Source organism: Alexandromys fortis, unplaced genomic scaffold, assembly GCF_014885135.2.
Source record: "Alexandromys fortis isolate MF-2015 unplaced genomic scaffold, M_Fortis_MF-2015_v1.1 scaffold_7, whole genome shotgun sequence".
NCBI classification, from domain to species: domain Eukaryota; kingdom Metazoa; phylum Chordata; class Mammalia; order Rodentia; family Cricetidae; genus Alexandromys; species Alexandromys fortis.
Window position 1 is genome coordinate 244,968 of NW_026067920.1, and position 19,787 is coordinate 264,754.

Below are 19,787 nucleotides of genomic sequence, written 5' to 3' on the forward strand. Positions count from 1 at the left end.
AGAGAGAGAGGAAGGAAGGAAGGAAGGAAGGAAGGAAGGAAGGAAGGAAGGAAGGAAGGAAGGAAGGAAGGAAGGAATCTAAGTCAACAAGGATCCTCAGAGTCAAAGACATTGGGAAACGATATTCACACACTTGGGATTCAGAGCACTCAGAAAAAGCTCTCCAGAGCCTGATAGGGAAAATGAGTATCAAACCCCAGTGTGCTCTGTTTCTCAGACTCAACCTTTAATCATCCGCATCATGAAACACAATTGGAAAGTTAGTGTTCCAGCCATTTGACAGAGATCAGGGAGGCCTAGAGGAGAGGGGAGGAAGGATTGTAGGAACCAGAGGCCCAGGACGCCACAAACATGGCCCACAGAATCAACCAAGCAGAACTCAGAGTCTGAAGGGACAGTCACAGACCCTGCAATGGTCTGCCCTGGGTCCTCCGCATATACATTATTGTTGTGTAGCTTAGTGTTCTGTGGGACTCCTAACAATGGGAGTTGGGGCTCTCTCTGACTCTTTCACCCGCTCTTGGGACCCTTTTTCTCATACTGGGTTGTCTTGTCCAGTCTTGAGATGAGGGCTTGTAAGTTCCTGTTGGAACTTGCTATGCTAAATTTGGTTGATAACCCCTGGGAGGCCTGCTCTTTTCTGAAGGGAAACTGAAAAGGATCTGAGGGAGAGGGGAGGTGGGGTAGGCTGGGAGGAGTGGAGGAAGTGGAAGCTGTGATTGGGATGTAATGTATGAGAAAAGAAAAAAAAAACCAAAAAGTTAGTCATCAAGTCCTCCCGTTTACAGGTGCATCCAGAAACTGAGTACCAGAGTGCCATGGGCTCACTCGGGATCATGCAGCCACCTCCACAATTCTGACAGAGCGCACGCTTCCCAGCCCCTGCCTGTGCCCCCAGGGAGCTGCTTAGCTATGGGTTTGCAAGGAGTCAAACCCTGAACACAGCCCTCAGATCCCAGTATCAGTTTGACAAAAACCATAGGACTCAGAGTGAAGCTTGCTCTCAGCCTCACTGCTCAGAAAATGATCCATTCAACAAGCGTTTATTAAGCACGATGTGGCAGGCACTGCGCATTTTACAAGAAACAAGACACGGCTGTCCAGACAACTCATAACACAATGGTCCGTAAGGAAACCAAGATTGATTGAAGTGTCCTTGAGAAGCCATCTTTGAAGCAGGGGAGTGTATGCACAGTTTGCTTTTGTTATATTTTTACATCTGTGCAAATGAAATCATTCCAGAATAAAGTACCCTTCGCTGTGCTCAGCACAGACAGCTGGGCTCCTTTGTGAGTCCCTCGCCCTATGCGTGCATCTGGTCACTAGTCACCCTTGGCTTCTGCATGTGGGTTGAAGTTCATTTCATTCACTACTGGCTGTAAACAAAATCGTCTGCTTCCAAGCAGGACTTAGGTGTTGAAGCATATTGAAACATATCGCATCTGAAAGACCCTAGAAAACATGGTTTGCAGAACCCGTGTCAGTCTGAAGCACTCCAGACAAGAGGTGGAGGTGACAGGGCTGTTATTCTAGGTGGCCCTTTCAATGAAGTGAGAGCCTCTGTCTAGTGATTAGGACCATTGCCTCCTGTGACCCTAGAAGAAGGGTCCAAGAGACAAGATTTAACGGAGCATCAGGCTTGAGAAGTCTGACTCTAACACTGTGGAGGTGAAGCTAGCTTTCAGTGTGCCCTGGAGGTGTGACTGCCTGATTGAAAGACAGCTGAGAAATCAGCAGGTCCTCAAGGCCCCTTGTCTGGTGTGTTCCCTAAAGCTCGCTGCTCAGCAAAAGACAGTGTGCTTCAAAATCTAGCTGTCTTTCAAGAGCACGCTAAGGCTTTGCCGGGAGCAGCCCTCACTGGGGTTCCGCCAGGAGCAGCCCTCACTGGGGTTCCACCAGGAGCAGCACTGAACCAACCCACAACACAAAGGGGACTCCCCCCACCTGCCAGCACATGACCTGTGACCTCATTAAAAACCCGGAACAAATCAGGAAGACCTCCCAGGCCCAGGAAGGGGCCCCAACCTAAGCTAAACAAAGCACGGGGCTACAGACCTAAGTCTCTGGTAAGTCACAGTGCACCCCAACTACTGCCCTTCAGAGAGCTGTCATTTAAAAAGCAACCCAGGCACAAATCACAGAACAAGCCTATGTCAGGAAGGTTAAGCTGACGTGTGCTCTTAAAGGACCAGGGTACTTTCTCTCTTCCCTAATGGGAATACTTTTCTGAATAAACTCAGAATATCTGAAGTTATTACAACAACAGCCTTGGCTAATTTTCTCAGCTAAGAATCGTTTGGTTTCTATGCAGCTGGACTACAGAAAGCATATGCACACTGGGAGAGTGTGTGTGTGTGCACGCGTGTGTGCGTGTGTGTGTGTGTGTGTGTGTGTGTATGCCTGCTAATATGGCTGCTGTTGTATATTCCCATGAGGATGTTTCTAAGCAGTCTTATGGAAACAGTTGGGGGTGAGAGGGGAGATTTTGCCTAAGGAAACCTCCTCCTCCTCACAGTTAAGCTCCCAGACAGAGTGGGCAGCCGTTTCACCGTCTGGGGTGGTTGGAGAGATTTGGGACATGTGATCAAAAGGCCCCTCCTCTTCCTCGTCCACCTCCCTGTCTCCAGAGGACACGGCATTGGGGATCATGTGGACATAGGCAGCGGCAATCTCCTTATGGAAGACGGTGTCTTGATTGTAGGAGATGAGTTCATTACTGATGTTCACCGTCTGTATGGGGGTCCGGAAGCAGAGGTGGTTGCACCCCAGCAACTGGGCAAACACCTTCCGGAAGTCAGCGTTGAAGGCATAGATGATGGGGTTGAGAGAGGAGTTGGCCCAGCCAAACCAGACGAATATGTCAAAGGTGGTCTCACTGACACAAGGGAAGCCAGTCCTTGAGCCCTGGGCATCCCCACTGCTGCAGAAAGGAACCATGCAGTTTAGGATAAAGAAAGGTAACCAACAACACACGAAGACCCCCATGATCACTGACAATGTCTTGAAAACCTTGGTCTCCTTCTTGATGGATGCTGGCAGGCTGGGGTCAGGTTCGCAGGCCCCGCGACTCCGACAGCTCTGAGCATGCTCAGCTGCCCTCTCCAGGGAGGAGATCCGGCGGATCTGCGTCTGGGCAATGCGGTAGATGCGCGTGTAGGTCACGATCATGATGGCCACCGGGATGTAGAAGCTAATGAGCGAGGAGGAGATGGCGTAAGTTCGGTTCAGGCTGGAGTCGCAGTTCGCCCTGCCTTCTCGCTCCCAGCCTTCCTCCCAGGGTGTCCCATTGGACAGTAGGTCCTCTCGGCCCTGGGAGCCTGCCTTGTCTCTGTGCCAATTGAGTTGGACCGGAATGAAGGAAATGAGGATGGACAAGGCCCAAACCAGGGCCACCATGACCAGGGCTACGCGCTGGGTCATCTTGCGCTCGTAGCGGAAGGGCCTGGAGATAGCCCAGTAGCGGTCTACACTGATGATACACAGATTCAGGATGGAGGCAGTGGAACACATGATGTCAAAGGCCACCCAGACATCGCAGAAAGCCCCAAAGGGCCAGTACCCAGCCACCTCAGCCACGGCCTTCCAGGGCATGACCAGCAATGCCACGAAGAGATCCGAGACTGCTAAGGATACGATGAAGATGTTGGTCATCTTGGCGCGCAGGTGGCGGCTGCGTACGATGGCTGCGCACACTAGCACATTGCCAAGCAAGGTCCAGACTATGAGGAGAGTCAGGAGGCCGGCGATAACCACCTGCGCGGGTCCCAGCGGGGCCGCTGAGTCCCCTGGGGCGCCCGCCTGCGCCAGCTGCCGCAGCAGCCCCAATCGCACCCGATGCGCGGTGCCATTGCGCCCAGGTGGCAGCATGTCCTTCTGGGTAGCACTGGCAAATCGACCCAACTTCGACCATGCACCCCCCTAGAAGCCCCATCTGGCACCCCAGAGGGTGCTAAGGGCCCTGCAACTGACCGTTCCCGGACCCGAGGGTCGCTCACCCTGCTCTGTACGGGATCGCGGAGTGGTGACGGCCTCGAGCGCCTCTGGTTCCCGCGATGGGGCAGGAAGCGACCAGTGCCCGCGGGCCGCCTGGTCTGCGATCCTGTGGCGGTAGAGAGTCGGGGGCCGCTGCGGCTGCTTCTGGTTCCCAGTCGGAGAAGCTTAGAGCGGCCGCCAAAGGGGGCGGGGGCCCGAGCCGCGGGCACCGGACGATCTCTGTGGTGGCTGCCAGGTCCCGCGCGCCCGCCCCTATCAGTCGCGCTTCTGCCGCTCGCGCGCCCTCCCACCTGTGCCCTGGCGCCGTGACTCTCCGCGTCGTTTTCCGAATCCAGAGACTGCACACAGGTCCGAGAGAGGCCCCAGTGTCACACCCTTGTCCCGAGTTTGGGAAATAGCTCCATCTCCCCAACATCAGGAGCCTCTTCCCCGCCACCTCTGGGGCTCCAGCCCTGGCCACGTTTGTAAGAGAGGTGGGACACAGCGGATCCAGACAAACCAGAGACTTGGGGATAGGAGGGCGGCCTTAGATGTGACAGCCGCGTCCTGAATCATATTCTGGGTCATAAGACCCTGAATTCCCTACTTAACTTTGGTGATCCTTGCTTTCTTCTCCCCGCAGAGACAATGAGATCTACTCCCTGGTGCACGAGAAGTTGGGAGAGTCACACAGAAGGTGCTCAGGAGATACTGACGCCTGAACCTCAAGGCCATCTGTGAGAACCAAGTCTCGACAAGAGTACTTCCCCACCAACTCTTACATAGAGTCGACCCTCCCTTCCTAATTTTGGATGTGCTCGATTTACCGGGGAAGAAGGGCGGCAGGTGACTCAGTGTTTCACAGAAACTAACGCCGAAAAAGCCCCAGCTGGAGAGGGAAAGGGAAACAGTGAAAAAGGGAAACAGAGAGCGAGAAGAGACAGCAGTGTTCCCCAGCCTTCGCTGTCTCTCTGACACTGAGTTCCTCATGATGTTCCTGTCTCTCTGGTGATGCTGAACTCAGTTGCCAGGGAAGGAAGCAGGCGCCTGAAGATTGCACCTCCCCTGGTGGTGTTGCCTCCTGTTCCAGATGCTTGTTCTACACCCAGATGCGCCTGCGCTTTGACCAGATCCTCAGACGCCCTCGCAACTGAGCCTCAAACACCCTTTCCCCTTGACATTCTTGCTCCTGGTTTTCTCCTGGGAGAGATGGACATATCACCTCTCCCAGTGCCAGAGCACAAATTGGACAGTTCCCGCCTCTACTCTCTGCCACCAGGGGCCTTGTCTCGGAATTCCTTATGATGTCACCATCCCAGTCTCCAGACTCTGACCTGGTCCCATGCCCACCCTCCATTCAACCACAAGCAGAGTTCTTTTCTGCTTTGTGATTGGGTAGCAAAATAGTACGGTTTCTCCTGGCTGGGAAGTTCCCCATGAGTCTGGGCCTTTGGCCAGGCATACAGGACAGATCATCAACTTGCCCTTGCTCCCCTCTGCCCATGGCTCCTACTGCTTCTCCTGAGTTTCCTCCACATTTGCCCTGTGTTTGAGAAGGCAACAGTACCACTCCAAAGAAAGGCCCAGATGGGTCAGGTGGGAATTCCCAAACCCGAGCTAACCTGTACCCGACCCTGACATCCTGGAGAGGAACCCCTCATGGTGCTGGAAAAGAACTGGGACTGTTAGGAATAGGCTCAAAGTCCCGCCAGTCATTGCGCAACTACTAGATATGAGGCCCTATTATAGATGCGTGGACAGAGAGGCAGGTAGATGAGATCCATGCGGATGAACAGGTACCTCCGAGCTCTCAGGCTTGCAGCCTCGTATCTGTTCAACACACAAGTTTATTTTGTTCTCAGATGCTTTGGAACTCTGTAGTTCTGTCCATCCATCTATCCATCCAACAACCATGAAGCAGTGACTGATGGGAGGGGTACAGCACATGCGTGTCACAGAAGGAAGAGGTTGGCATAACAAGGCAGGAGATCACCAGATCAGCAATGGGTTGTTTCCCAATGAGCACAAAGCTAATGTCCATGACAGGGGCAGAACTATGACCTATATAGATCCTGCTTAGGCCCTGGGGACACAGGGAGAATCACAGGCACACCCCTTCACATCTTGGATTCTAAGAAGAGACAAATTACTAAGCAGTTTGGGAATGAGGGTGTATCTCAGTGTGAGACTCCGAGTTCAATCCCCAGCACACACAAAAAAAATTATAGTCATAATAGTATAATTTCAAAATAAGGCTGTTTCATTTCCCTTTTAAGTGTTATTCAAGAAGCAAAGGAGAGAGCATCTAGACTGGAGGGACAAGCTGCTTCCAAATGAATGACCCAAGAAGTGCCTTGACAATCAGAAAAAGGGGAGAGATTTAGCAAAGCAAATCACTCTGGAAGAGAGGACAAGCTGATGCAAAGGGCCTGAGGCAGAATGACCTGGCCTGAGAAAAAATGCAAGGGTATGTGGGGCTATTGTAGCACAGTTGCCAAGAGAAAGAGAAGGTGTGAGATGGAGAAGGAGGTGAGCCCTGTTGCCATGGTGAAGTCATTGAACCATGTTCTAAGTACCAGACGACTGGTGTTTAAATCTCCAATCCTCCCTTTCGGCCCAATCATTGTTTTGGGTGCACTTGACCACCTCTGCAACATTCAGGGCAACCTCCCTCCCCCCTCTGCTAGAGTCACTCCAGCTGTCCTTGGACAGACACCATGTGCTTCTTAACAGCAGCAATGGCACACTATTTGGAGGCTATGTGCTGGGCTATAGACAACAGCATATGGCACGATCTGGAGAAGGTATGCAGCTACACTTAAGTCTGGACATTGACTCGGTTCCCTAGGGGTTCCTATCCACCATCAGGAGAAGTGGGAGCCATAGAGAAAAGCTGCATGAGGATCCTCTGGATTTCAGCACAACTGAACTTCTGATAACACAGCAAGCACTAACCATCAGCCAAGGACAGATGGCTCCGACGTTCCAGCCCATTCTAGCAATAATCACCTCAGCTTGGGGTGGGTGGCCTTGGAAGCACCATTCACTATGCAGAATTTTCTGGTCTCCATAATAGAGGGAGGAATAGAAATGGCCCCATATATGCAGACCATAAGGATTGTTTGCCTGGCCTATCATACAAACACTGCAGAAAAGAGCTAAATGAATGTCTCTCTGCTAAGAAGTTAGGCTGGGGACTGGGGTGGGGCTTGCCTCTCTGCACAGGTTTCTTCCATGTTTGGAGTCAGAGAGAATGTGGCTTAGACAGAAAACAAGATGAGGCAGAGATAGAGGCAGAGCAGGAAGAGAGACTAAGACAGACACAGAGACAGACACAAATTCACAGAGCAATAAGTAGAGAGATGAGAGGAGAGAGGGAAGGGAGAGACAAAGGGAAAAGAGTGAGAGAATATCTTACAATCTACTCACACCCCCGATCTTCACAGTTCCAAAAGTCAATAAATCGCTTTTGGCTAAAAGGCATCTTTAGAGGTTCAGAGGGCACCTGCCATCCAAAAGTTCAGCCGTGCGAGGAACAAAGCATGCTCAGGGGCGTGAGGAAAAGGTTGACTGGCTGCCTGTTGGGCTGGCAGGGTGGGCAGGGCTGAGAGGAGGGAGGCTCGGCGGGAGGGCAGGTAGAATTCCTTGGCATTTGGGCACTAGGGCATGCCTGACAAGGAAGAGCATGTGCAAAGGCTCAGAGGCAGGAGTGTGGGAACGGATTCTGCAACTTCGTGTTGTACTCTGGAATCCAGAAGGCATCGCACCAGCTTCCCCTCTGTGGTGAAAACTGCATTCCCAGGGTCAGAGGACACAGCCAGGGAGGCATGGTATGTGCTTCTGCGGGCATCTTCCAGGCACAAAGCTGGTTTAACTGAGAGGTGGTTTGGTTGTCACGGGGCTTGCCTAGCATGCACCGGGCCCTGGCTCCATTCCCGGCACCACTGCAGTGGATAAGGTGACAGTGCCTGTGATTCCAGGATGCAGGGGTGAAGGCGGGAGGACCAGAAGTTGTGGGGTTTGAATGAGAATGTTTGCCTCTTGTATTTGAAATGGTCCCCAGTTGCCGGTGCTGTTTAGGGGAGAGTTAAGGAGGTGTGGCCTTGCTGGAGGAAGTATATCACTGGAAGCGGGCTTTGAAAGTTTAAAAACTGGTGCTGTCTCCAGTTGACTCTCTCTGCTTTGTGTTTGGAGATCAAGATGTAAGCCCTCAACATCCAGTTCCTGCCACCATGGCTCCACTTTCTGCCATGACTAGCTTATCCCTCTGGCACCCTAAACCCAAACAAACCTCTTCTTCTATAACTTGCCTTGATCACGGTGTTTTATTACAGAAGTTCAATGTCATTCTTGCCTTTATCGTGAGTTTAAGGCCATAGTAGGTGGCTTGAGACTCTGACTTTAAAAGGAAGGTGGGAAGTGCATTTCTGGGCTGCATCCATGTCTCATTGACTCTTTCTGATGCTTTCTAAAGAGTCAACCAGAGTTTAAAAAGAATGAGGAGGGGGGGAGGAGAAAAAGAAGGAGGAGGAGGAGGAGGAGGAGGAGGAGAGGAAGAGGAAGAGGAAGAGGAAGAGGAAGAGGAAGAAGAAGAAGAAGAAGAAGAAGAAGAAGAAGAAGAAGAAGAAGAAGAAGAAGAAGAAGAAGAAGAAGAAGAAGAAGAAGAAGAAGTGAAGGCCAGAGGCCTCTCCCAGGCTCAGAAGCCAGCCTCATCAGGTCTGGTTCCAAACAGTTAAGTGGCTGGTGAACCCCACTGTTTATTCACCCAGGGCCCCACCCTCAGGGACTGAGGAACTGTGGGAAATGATCTCCTAAGCTGGCTCCTGCAGTATTGCACTAAGTGTTTGAGTGGAAATCCCACCCCAGTCCCTGGCTTCCATATACCCAGAGTCTGGAATGTTCAGGTGGAAGTTTCATCCCAAGCCTCCTCCCCAGGGAGTTGCCTCAGTTCAGACTCCACCCCTGAGAAAGCCCACCAAACTATGGCCCCTCAAAACCACTCCCACAGGGTATTTAAGCAGCAACCCAGAGAACAAACACATGGTTTTCTGGTCTTACTCCCCTGGCTCCTCTCTGTGGGGGCTGGAAAGTCATCCGGGAGCATAAGTATCCATTAAACCTGGGCTTTTTCTAATTAGGTTTGATTTGGTCTGATTTGGATTATTGTGTCGGCAGAGAGATTTATCAGGGTGCAAAAACTCTTCACTAAGGACATTTGCAGAGCACCTAAGCATTCAGGGACTCAATCACAGCAGTGTGGGGCTTATGTACTTCCAGAGGACAAAGATGCCTGCCAGGAACTTGGGAAGGACTGAGCATGGATATAGGGTTTTAGGGACAACTGTAAGTTCCTCTCCATTCCAGAAACAAAGGGTAGAACATTTCAGTTAGGGATGAGAGCAAGGGCAGGGTCCAGGTCTCAAAATAAGTGGGCTGAAGGAAGAGGGGACCAGTGCGGCATTTTGGGAAGCCTGTGTGGCCAGAGTCAAGGCTGAGAAAATAGGAGGCAACCAATGCTAAAGATGTTTGGAGTTAAGGAGTAAATTTTATTAATTGAGTTAATGATAACTAACGGGGTTCTAAGGAATCGCGGGAGTGTGAAGGAAGTCACATTGTTTTAGGGAAAATGTCATGGGGGAAAGGACTGGGAGGATGAAGAGGCACTTATCCACAGAAGACGTTGTTCACCAGTGACTAAAACACAATCAGGACCCAAAATAGAGTGCGACAGAGGGGATGAATGTAGAGGCTTGGCTGTCAACCACTGTGAAGCAGCGAAACAACTTTGGCCTCTATGACTATGGCCCATGTGTGGATAAACTACTGGCCCACAATTCCATCCACAGCCCTAAGTGAATGTGTGGTCAGGGTGGGCCTGCTGCAAGCCCCTGCACCAAGAAAAAACAAACTCCAGGAAGCTACTGTCCCAGAAGGGAAAGATATACAGAGCAAACAGAGCCCAACCCCTAGTCCAAGGTAAAGCTTCTGTTCTGGCTGTAGATCATTAGCAGGAAAACAATTGGTGATTTTCCAGATGTCAAGATCCTGGGGCTGTTTGTTACACAGCATTATCGTAGCAAAACTTGACTGGATTAGACACTTGCTACTTCTTAAGTGTAGCCTATTTTTTACTCATGCCAACTATGCATGGCATAGTAATGTATTGTTCCCATTCAAAGATGAAAGGATGAGCCCCAGAGGCTCCCAAAGGCTCACAGTTTTAAGACGAGTAATTTAAAAGAAGGGATTGTACCATAGATTATCTCTTAAACCTCGGCTCTTTTCTACACAATGCTGCCTTGCACGTGTGCCAAACTTCTTGGAAAGCCATATGAAACTTCCTGGACCCACACACACACCCTTGCTTCTGAACTGGGGACAAAGAGGCCAGGCTCAAGACAATGCCAAGTGATCCTCCCCGCACTTCAGAACAGGCTCTCAAACTGGGAGAGTTGAGAGGCTGGGGACTGAGTGCTCAGGGCTGAGTCCCACTCTCCTTGGCATGCCAGTGTTGAATCATGGCCTTCATATCAGGGCAATAAGTCCACTTAAGACGTGTCTTCAACAAAAATAAAGGATCAATGGGTGCACATGAGAACAGCTGATGTGTCAAAATCCTCTATCCTAACAACTACCTACACAGAAAAGTAATCCTTTACCAAGGAATAAATTTAATGAAGCAAGTGAGATAGGCCCATTCCAAACCACTAAATGTTAATTAAATGGAAGGTAACACCATTTCATGGATGGTATTAACGGACAGAACCTGGAATCCCCTGGAAGGAGAATCTCAATGAAGGATTGTCTGGATCAGGTTGATTTTGAGGTGTGTTTGAGGGGGATTGTCTCAATTACATTAAGGTGAGATGGCTCAGCCACTGTGGGTGGCACCATTCCCTGGGCAGAGATCCTGAACTATGCAAGTGCAGAGAGGAGCCTGAACGTAAGAAATCAAGCATGTGTTCATTTCTCTCGGCTATTGGCTGTCACTAGCTGTTTCAACTCCCTGCTTCGACTTCCCTGAAATGGAATTGCAATCCAAATAAACCCTTCCTCCTTTATGGTTCTTTTGTCAAGGTGTTTTTATCACTAAACAAAAATGAAGCTAGGACCCACAGTGAGTTGAGAGATACTATATTGTCACAGGGTAGAAGAGTTAGCGTTTATCAAAATGCCTACACTACCCAAAACAACCCACAAAAATCAGCACAATCCCCCATCCAATGGAACCTCTCGTGGAAATAGGAAAAGAGGCTATAAAACCCACATGAAAGCCCAGAAGACCTCAAAGAGTCAAAGCAGATCTCAGGAAAGAAAGCATGGGGCAGTGTCTGTCTTGGTGTTCTAGTGCTGTGAATAGACGCCGTGAGCAAGGCAACTCTGAGAAGAGAAAGCATCTAACTGGGGGCTTGTCTGCAATTGCAGAGGGTTGGTACATGATCGCCGTAGCAGGAAGAAGGCAGGCACGGAACTGGAGCAGCAGCTGAGAGAGAGCTTTACATCTTGATCCACAGGCAGCAGGCAGAAACAATGACACTTTTGAAATCTCAAAAGCCCACCCCGAGTGACACACTTCCTCCCGCAAAGAAAACTACATCCACTCAAAAAAAAGAAAGACCTCCTAATACTTTCCAAACAGTTCCACTAACTGGAGACCCGGTATTCAAACATATGAGCCGTTGGGGGCCATTCTCACCCCAACCACCACAGCATCTCCCACCATTGTGCTGTAATTGAGTCCCCCCAATGCACCGCACCATAGCCACAGGTGGCATTATCAATGGGAGACACGCCGAACACTTCCACACTCTGACTTAAGATCATTTATACAGGGCTCGGAGTGTGGCTCCGTGGAGAACATGGGCTCATCAAGGCCCTGGTCCCGTCACCAATGTCAACTAAGTCCATTGATAAAACTATGTCACTAAGACAAAAGTAAGCACAGCTACTGATAGAGAAGCAGAAGCATGAGCCAATGGACCAGAACAGAAAGCCCAGATATAAACTCAGGCTCATTTTTGGCCAGGGTACCAAGAAGACACCCAGGAAAGAGATGGTTCCATCAGTAAATGATGATGGGGAAACAGGATTATTCCCACATGTGGGAAAATGAAATGAAAAATCAATTCAGAGACTTCTAGAAGAGAACAGAAGGGAAGGCTCCCTGACTGGGAACTTGCTGTGTTAAGGGGCTGGCTTCAAACTCACACAGATCCACCTGCCTCTGCCCGCAGAAGGGATCAAAGCATGGGCCACCTCACCTGGCTGGCCATGACCTATACATCACACCAGAAGCTCACTCTACGAAAGCCAAGAGAGAAAACGTCACAACAGCAACAGAGAGTAAACCACATGATTAAAAGACCGTGGGCTGGGGGGGATATTTGCAAATCATATCTGCTGAGAATTAATAGCCAACATTTAAATCAAGCGCCTATAAAAAGAAATCTCATCGATTTTAAAAGGCCAGAGGACTTGAACAGACTTTTTGGCAAAGGTTGTAAAAACAGCAGGCAGCATACAATAACTGCAAGCAGCAACAGCAGGAAATGCAAATCAAAGTCACCTGAGGGCCACCTCCCACCTGTAAGAGCATCAGTTCTCAGAAGGACAAATAGCCAAAGCTTTGCTGTATTCGTGAGAGTGTGAACCAGGGCAGCCTGAGACACTGTGCATGAGACATTATCGGGGAAGCCACAGCAGAAGTAAGTGTGGGGGCCTGGAGCGGCAGACAGCAGCACACAGCCCCTGAGCTTGGTCACATGAAGGGAAACCTTCAAGGGATAGGGGGATCTCAATTTGGCTATGGGCATTTGAATTTAAGGCCCTTCCAGGCTTTTGACATGGGCCAGCCTGGAGCTGAGATGCAAAGCCTGACCTCAGCAATGTCTGATGCTAAGAGAGCCCTGGATCCTGAAGGGGACCATCCAGGAGAGCAAAGTGGGGAGCCAAGAATCACTTTGGAGCCCCAAAGAACCCCAAACAGCCAGATAGTTGGGGGAACCCACACACAATCCACAGAAGGTCCAGAGGGCAGGGTCAGCCTGGAGGATGTCTTTGGGGTCACTCCTCACTCTACAGAGAACCTGAGCCACAGATGGCTTGATTGGTGCCTCGGGTCACCCAACTTTGATCAGAGTCCCCACATTCTCCTCTCTGCCATCTCCATTTGTGTCTGAGGCACAGAGGGCAGGGGCAAGCTGGTTCCCTGCAGCTGCCCTAACCTTCTCAGGGGCAGAAAGCAACAGGCCTTTAACATGTCAGTGGGGTCCTGGAGGTGAGGACCAGTCACAGTGGGTCTTACTGGCTAAAACGGAGAGAAAAACTACAGGAAGACTCCCTGCTGCCGCTCCCACACCCCATCCTCCACCAGCGGCTGGCCTCCCCCACCTGTGACCCCCATAGCCTCCAGCTTTGCTTTAGTGGTCACGCCATCCCCTCTGACTCCTTTTCTAACTTCTAAGGACACGGGGGGGGGGGGGGGGCACGACACCTACTCAATGTCTTTGGCTTAGCCCTGTCTATTGGGTGCCGTTTCCCGTTACAGGTTCTGAGCCCATAGACATATTTGGGCATGTGGGTTGTTCTCTCTCTCTCTCTCTCTCTCTCTCTCTCTCTCTCTCTCTCGCTCGCTCGCTCTATTATCTGTGTGGAGAACCAGCAACGTGTGCTGTCGGAGAGCGGCCCTGCCCCTTCTGCAGGGAGACAGCTAGCGATAGTCAGCCACCCCTGCCTGCACTCGGAATTATACTCAGGACTATAGAAAAGGCTCTGGTGGCATATTACATGTGAGGCAGCTTGAGTGTCATCTCAAGTCACATGATGACCCTCTGTGGAAACCTCTATTGTTACTGTGTTCAGCAGAACAGCTGAAGCGCAGGAGGGAAGGCACCAGCAGTTGAGACCCCACCTCAAAGCTCAAACCTCTTTCTGCACCCCGCCAGACACTTCCTTGAGGGGGCATCCAGCTCTGTGAACATCAGCTAAGTGGATAACTGAGCCCCCTCTAGACGATGTCACCCCTGGCCCCTGCTGGCATAGCCGCTTCCTTAGAGGAGATTGCAAAAGGGCGGGATTCACACCAGGGTGAAAAAAAAAAAAAGCCGCAAAGGAACAAAAACAAAACAACAACAAAAAAAGCTACCCTGTTGCTCTGGGTAGCGAATACACCTAGAGCTCCTTCCTCAATCAGCTGTGGCGCATCAAAGACCGTGCTCAACATGGAGCTGAAGAAATGCCCTGGCAATGGTACCCCACTGAGGCTGAGCACGTGGAAAGTGACAGCCAATGGGTGAGGGTCATAACGCCCTCCCCAGCTCCTGCTTCAGGAGTCCCGTTCTCAGGCCGGTCCCTCAGGGTTGGGATGCAAGCACTCTTTTGAGGTGGCTGGTGTGGGGTGACTAGGCTGAGTCTGCTACAGGCAGCAAAGAAGCCAGATGCACATCAGAGTGTCACCAAACTCTGCCCTGGGGCCCAATCCACCTCAGTATCTCCTTTACGAGTCCTGTGAACACTCACTGAGTCACCCAAAGTCCCCTGTCCATAAAGACTAAGAAACTGTCTATCTGATTCATGTCCTTGAAGCCCCAGTCTCCCGTCTTCTCACAGGTTGCTCCTGCAAACCTGTGATGGCTGCTCTGTGATCACACACTAGCTGCCACAGTGACACGCGCTCACCTGTTTCCTACCGGGAGATGAAAATCCTCCCTAGCATGTGTCCAGCCGAGGACCTCTCCTCGTGGTCTAGACCAGGCTAGACCAGGGGCCATGAAACGTTCTTTCTACAAAGGCCAGATTCTGTGAAGTAGCTCTACAGTAGCGTGGGTGTGGGTGTGCGTGCTTGCGCGCGCGCGCGCACAACTGCAACTACCCTTACTTTGCAGGTACAGTTTGCCACTCCAACTTCCCACCCCACCCACCACCCCAGCCTGGAACCCTTGTCACGCATGCTCCACTCTGTACCCTCCTCCAGCAAAGATGGAGTGTACTTAGTAGAGCAGCAAGAAGTCACCTCAAGGCCCTCTCCTACCCAGATGGACAGCCCACTCCACCCCTTGAGTTTTCTTCCTCTGGTATGGGGGGTCCTGTCCCAGACCCACACCCTGGCTCTCTGCAAGCCACTTTCTTCCAGCCGGACTGAGAGCGCCCTCTAGTGCTCAGAAGGTGCATGCAGGACTAGACCAGCGAGCAAAGTCCCTAAACCAGCAAAGGGCAAAAGGAACATGGCAAAGGAGGGGCCAGCGGTGAAGTGTCACCAACAAGGGCTCTGTTTGGATAGATGATGTACTCGCTTCACTACGCTTCACTACAAGGGAAATCCGCCCGCTGCAGGTCTCGGGTTTGCCCTCAGAGAACGGAAGAGATGGAGATGCAGCCAGCGCGCCCTCTGCTGGTCACACCCCTCTACAGCAACACTCCCTTCTGCAAAGTGGAGTTACACATTTTATATGCCAAATTTAGTAATTTTTAACTAGGTGAAAAGTGAGGTACCACGTCAAATTTAACTAGTTTTTCTGTATTCATATCCCCAAGAAATTGTGTCACTGTTATTGTTCTGAAACGAATTTCTTGTTACAGATTGTAAGTGGCTCACAGACTGTCCTGGTCAGCTCTGAACTGGGTCTTCACAGACATAGACTCGGGTAAAGAGGGACACGGAGCACCCAGAGAGTGGGCAGAGGGTGAACGTCACCTGCCCCTGACTTACGATGATTGTGAGTCGCTGAAGGTGGGGCTCAGCAATCAGGAAAAGATCTAGTGGGAGGGATACTTTTCCTAACACGTGAAGAGCCCAGAAGCCAGGGTGACTTGACCCAACAGCTGCAAAGCTCTGCCCTTGAACTCTGACACACCCACAGCCAGAGCCACTGTTTCAGTAATCACTACCTTGGGTCCTGGCCGCAAGGTTCCACATTCGCATAGCTCTGTATGAGGCTATGGCCCTGACATAAGCCCTGTGAGCTCAGGAGCTGAAACAGAACATCAGAAACTAAGGTCTGGCCAGCCACTGTCTTGAGGTTGGATGTCCTCACTCTCAGGGAGCCAGCTTACTATTGTGCCCTGGTGAGATCTCTTTCCCAAGTTGCAGGTGGCCAGTCTTCTCTTTGAGTTCTGCCCCTCAGGTCTGAAGGCTGCTGGTTGGTTCTCAGATCTTTTCTTACTATGAGAGCCTGTAATGGTTAACTTTGTCAACCTGACGCAACTTAGAAAGACCAGGGAGAGAGTCTTAACAAGAAATTATCCAAAACAAGTTGATTGTGGGAGAGGGGAGTCTTAATTAAATTGACTGATATAGGCAGACCCAGCCCACCGTGGGAGTCACCATTCCCTAGGCAAAAGATCCTGAACTGTATACGAGTATAGAAATTGAGCTGAGCGCCAGCAAGGAAAGGGACAGACATTCACTTTCTCCTGCATCTGACGTGAACGTGATGTGAACAGGTGTTCCGCATTCCTGCTGCATCAATGTCTCTGGAATGGATTGACAGCCTGGAATCGTGAGTGAGAACAGACTCCTCTCTCCTGCGTTGCTTTGGTGAGCTCTCCACTCTTCCCTCTTGCAGGCAATGCTACCATGATCACCTGGCCATTCTGAGTCAGTCCCAGGAGCCTCTAGAGGCCTCCAAGTGCCCAGTCTTGGGAAATGAGGACCTCCGCCTCACCCAGCATTGCCAGGAGCTATCCAGGCTGGTCCTTAGCAGCTCATCTCTCATCCATGGCCACCATGGGTCCTCTTTCTTTCACACTGCTTTGACTCAGACATAGGGTACCCCATGGACTCATGAGTCGGAGGCTCTGTCCTCCCTGTGGTGACGGTGAGAGATGACAGGACATTCTAAAGGTGGGAGTGGGAGGAGGTTGGGTCACTGAGGGCATGCCCTCGGAGGGATTAAACTGGTCTTCCTGATCAGAGCATTGCTGTAGGAGGAACCCTGGCCTTCCCTTCACCCAGACTTCCTGTCCTGTGCTAATACCTTCCTCTTGTCTGCCCACAATGCCATGCTCCAGTTCCCTCACTAGATAGGAGCCGAACCAACCCATGCTGATTGGACTTTCAATCTCCAAAACTGTAAAATAATTAAACCTTTTCTCACTAAGTACCCCAGCTCAGCCATATCATATTGCATCATCTTAACAGAAAACAGACCGATATGTCTTGCTAGATCTTGCGAGTCAGATGTGTGGGAAATTCATTCATCACTGCCCTAATTTGTGTTTCCTTCATTCTATCACTGAGAACATAAAGCTCGGATGTTGTTCGTGTTGGTTTTACCCCTATGAATTGCCCCAGAATGAAGAAAATAAGCTTCCCTCTGCCAAAGCTGAGGCAGAACACCTGATGGGCAGCAGATGAGAACCACGGGTCAGCCTGCTGTTGGGGCGAGGTGGGTCGCTCCTTGTAACAGTCAACACCGAAAGACTCTGAGCCCAATGAGGCTGTGCTAATCTGGCCAAGCTCAAACAGAACCATTCTTATTAGAGTCCCGTCAGTCAAGTCCAATGTTATGGCTTCCTCCCTCTTCTTGGCAAAAGCCTAGATCCAGAAGTTGAGGTCTCCTGGCTGCCAGAGGCTTAGAAGAGGGGTCAAGTTCATGCTAACCAAAATTCAGAAATGCGTTCTCTTGCCATGATTGCTGGGCCAGCCTAAAACGGGACTCTGGAAAAATCCAAAGGCTCAGGAATAAAAGTGCTCCCCATGTGCAGTGTGGGATAGCAACAAAAAAAAAATTCTGAATGTAGCAGAATGTCCTGAGTCACAGAGACCTAATAGAGTGGTCTACATCGAAGCTCACAATCATTTTAAAGTCTCCTGAGAAACAGTGACACCAGATTAAGTCTGTAGATATAAATCTCCTGGAATGGTCTCCAAAGTCCCCCGAAATTACATTCCAGTACCATGAAAGGAGAGTCATGGAGGAGCCTTAACAGTAATGAATTAGTTGACAGGGTCTGAAAAAGATGCTTCTTCAGGGGAGGGTTTGACAAGATTCTGATGAAAGGGCAGACCTCAGCCACCCCAGACTCACTGCATCTGGACTTCCAGCCAGGAAGACAGGGGTCACTGTGAAGTCCCAAGGGGATGCCTATATAGGCTAAAGGGTGAGAACCAGGGCCATGGGGATTGGGGCAGGGATGAGAGGCATGAAGAGTTAAGAGAAATGGCAAGTTAAAACCAAGTTCAGTGCATATAAGAATGACCTTGTTTGGGGTGCATGCATGAGTGTGGGGGGAGGGTTACTAGCCTAGGAACTCCAAGGTACCAGCCATTGTGCCTGCATCATGACTTCTCAACCTCTGTGTACCACTCCCGATTGAGACCAGACGGTTCTTTAGGGTCGGGGCTCTCTTCTGTACTGGAGGATGCTCGGAAGTGTCCCTGGTTTCTACCACTAGGTGACAGCAGCTCCCATATTGAGAGCAGCTAAACATGTCTGCAGATATCACCATAAGTTCTCTGGGGGCCAAGACCCCACTCTGAGAACAAGTGTTCTACAAGGAAGGTGTTCTAAACATCTTTTGTTTTTAGAATGTGTGCCTGTCAACAAGCAGCCCACGTGGACACAACTGTATTCGCCCCAGTTTTTCAGTCAGTACGCTCACTTTATTACAGTCTCAAAATTGTTCTGCAAAATTACCTACAGACTTATTCCAGAGTCAGTATTCCTTGGGAGACTTTTAAATGTTTACAAGCTTTGAGAGTGGCTTCCCGATGTTACAAAAGGATGTCCCTTGCAATCCATAGGGGGCCGGTCCCAGGGACCCATGTCGCTACCAGAACCTATGGATGCTCAAGTCCCTTAGCAACAGGGTGGTGTGTGTCTCTTTTTGTAAGCTTCAGATCGTCTCTGGGTCATTTAAAATACCTAATAAGGGTCTGGAGATATGGCTCACTCAGTTGGACCATGAGGCCCAGAGTTCAGTTCCTCAGAACTGCGTAAAACCAGACATGGCAGTGCATGCCTATAAAAGCCTGTAACCTAAACCTGCCACTTGGGAGGTGGGAACAAGAGGATCAGGAGTCAAAGGTCATCCTTGGCTAGATAGCAAGCTTGAGAAAAGCCTCGCTAAGATATAAGATCTTGTCTCAAAACACATGTACACACAAACCTTAACCCAAGGTAAAGGCCACATCAATGGCTTCTAGATTATACTGTTTAGAGGCAAAGGACAAGAAAAAAAAACGGTAAGAGGCGATTCCTTTTCTACAGCTTTATTTTATTTTTATTTGGCGGGGGAGTACACTCTTGCACGTGAGCGCAGGTGCCCTTGGAGAACGGAAAAGGAGGTCATCTCCTCTGGAGCTAGAATTCTAGGCAGCTGTAAGCCAACTGATGCCATGCTTGGAGCCAAACTCTGGTCCTCTCTGAGAGCAGCAAGCCATCACCCTGGCCCGAAGACCCATTTCTCAGAAGCATTTTCTATACAAAGTTGGCTGACAACTTTAAATAAAAGAAACGTTTTACAGGCATGGTTGATTCTTTACAGGGCCACTTAGGAAGGCAAAACTGTGAGCACTAAAAGGAACGGAGGCAAAGGACGTTGATTGTGGGGCACTCATTTGGTAAACAGACAACAGCGAAGAGACGTTTGCCAGGAGTTTATGACCATGTAGGGAAAACCGTCGTCATATCATCAAGTAGGAGAGGATGAGGATAAATTAGAAATGTCAGGTTATCACTAGTGGTACAACAATAAAAAAAAACAAGAGTCTACACATCACGACAGCTAAAAGATATGCCACAATGTCCAGAGTAACTGTTAGCAATGCAACGTGGGTAATTTTGCACATCTCCTTTTCCAAAGTGTGCAGATTT

The 19,787-nt window shown here is 50.3% G+C and overlaps 1 protein-coding gene across 1 annotated transcript; it reads right to left on the reverse strand.

The window, feature by feature from the left end:
* Positions 1 to 2,442: 2,442 nt before the first annotated feature.
* On the reverse strand, positions 2,443 to 3,867 carry Drd5 (dopamine receptor D5). The gene has a single exon (XM_050140773.1). It carries the CDS (start codon positions 3,865 to 3,867, stop codon positions 2,443 to 2,445), a length of 1,425 nt encoding a protein of 474 aa, XP_049996730.1.
* Between the last annotated feature and the right edge of the window lie 15,920 nt (positions 3,868 to 19,787).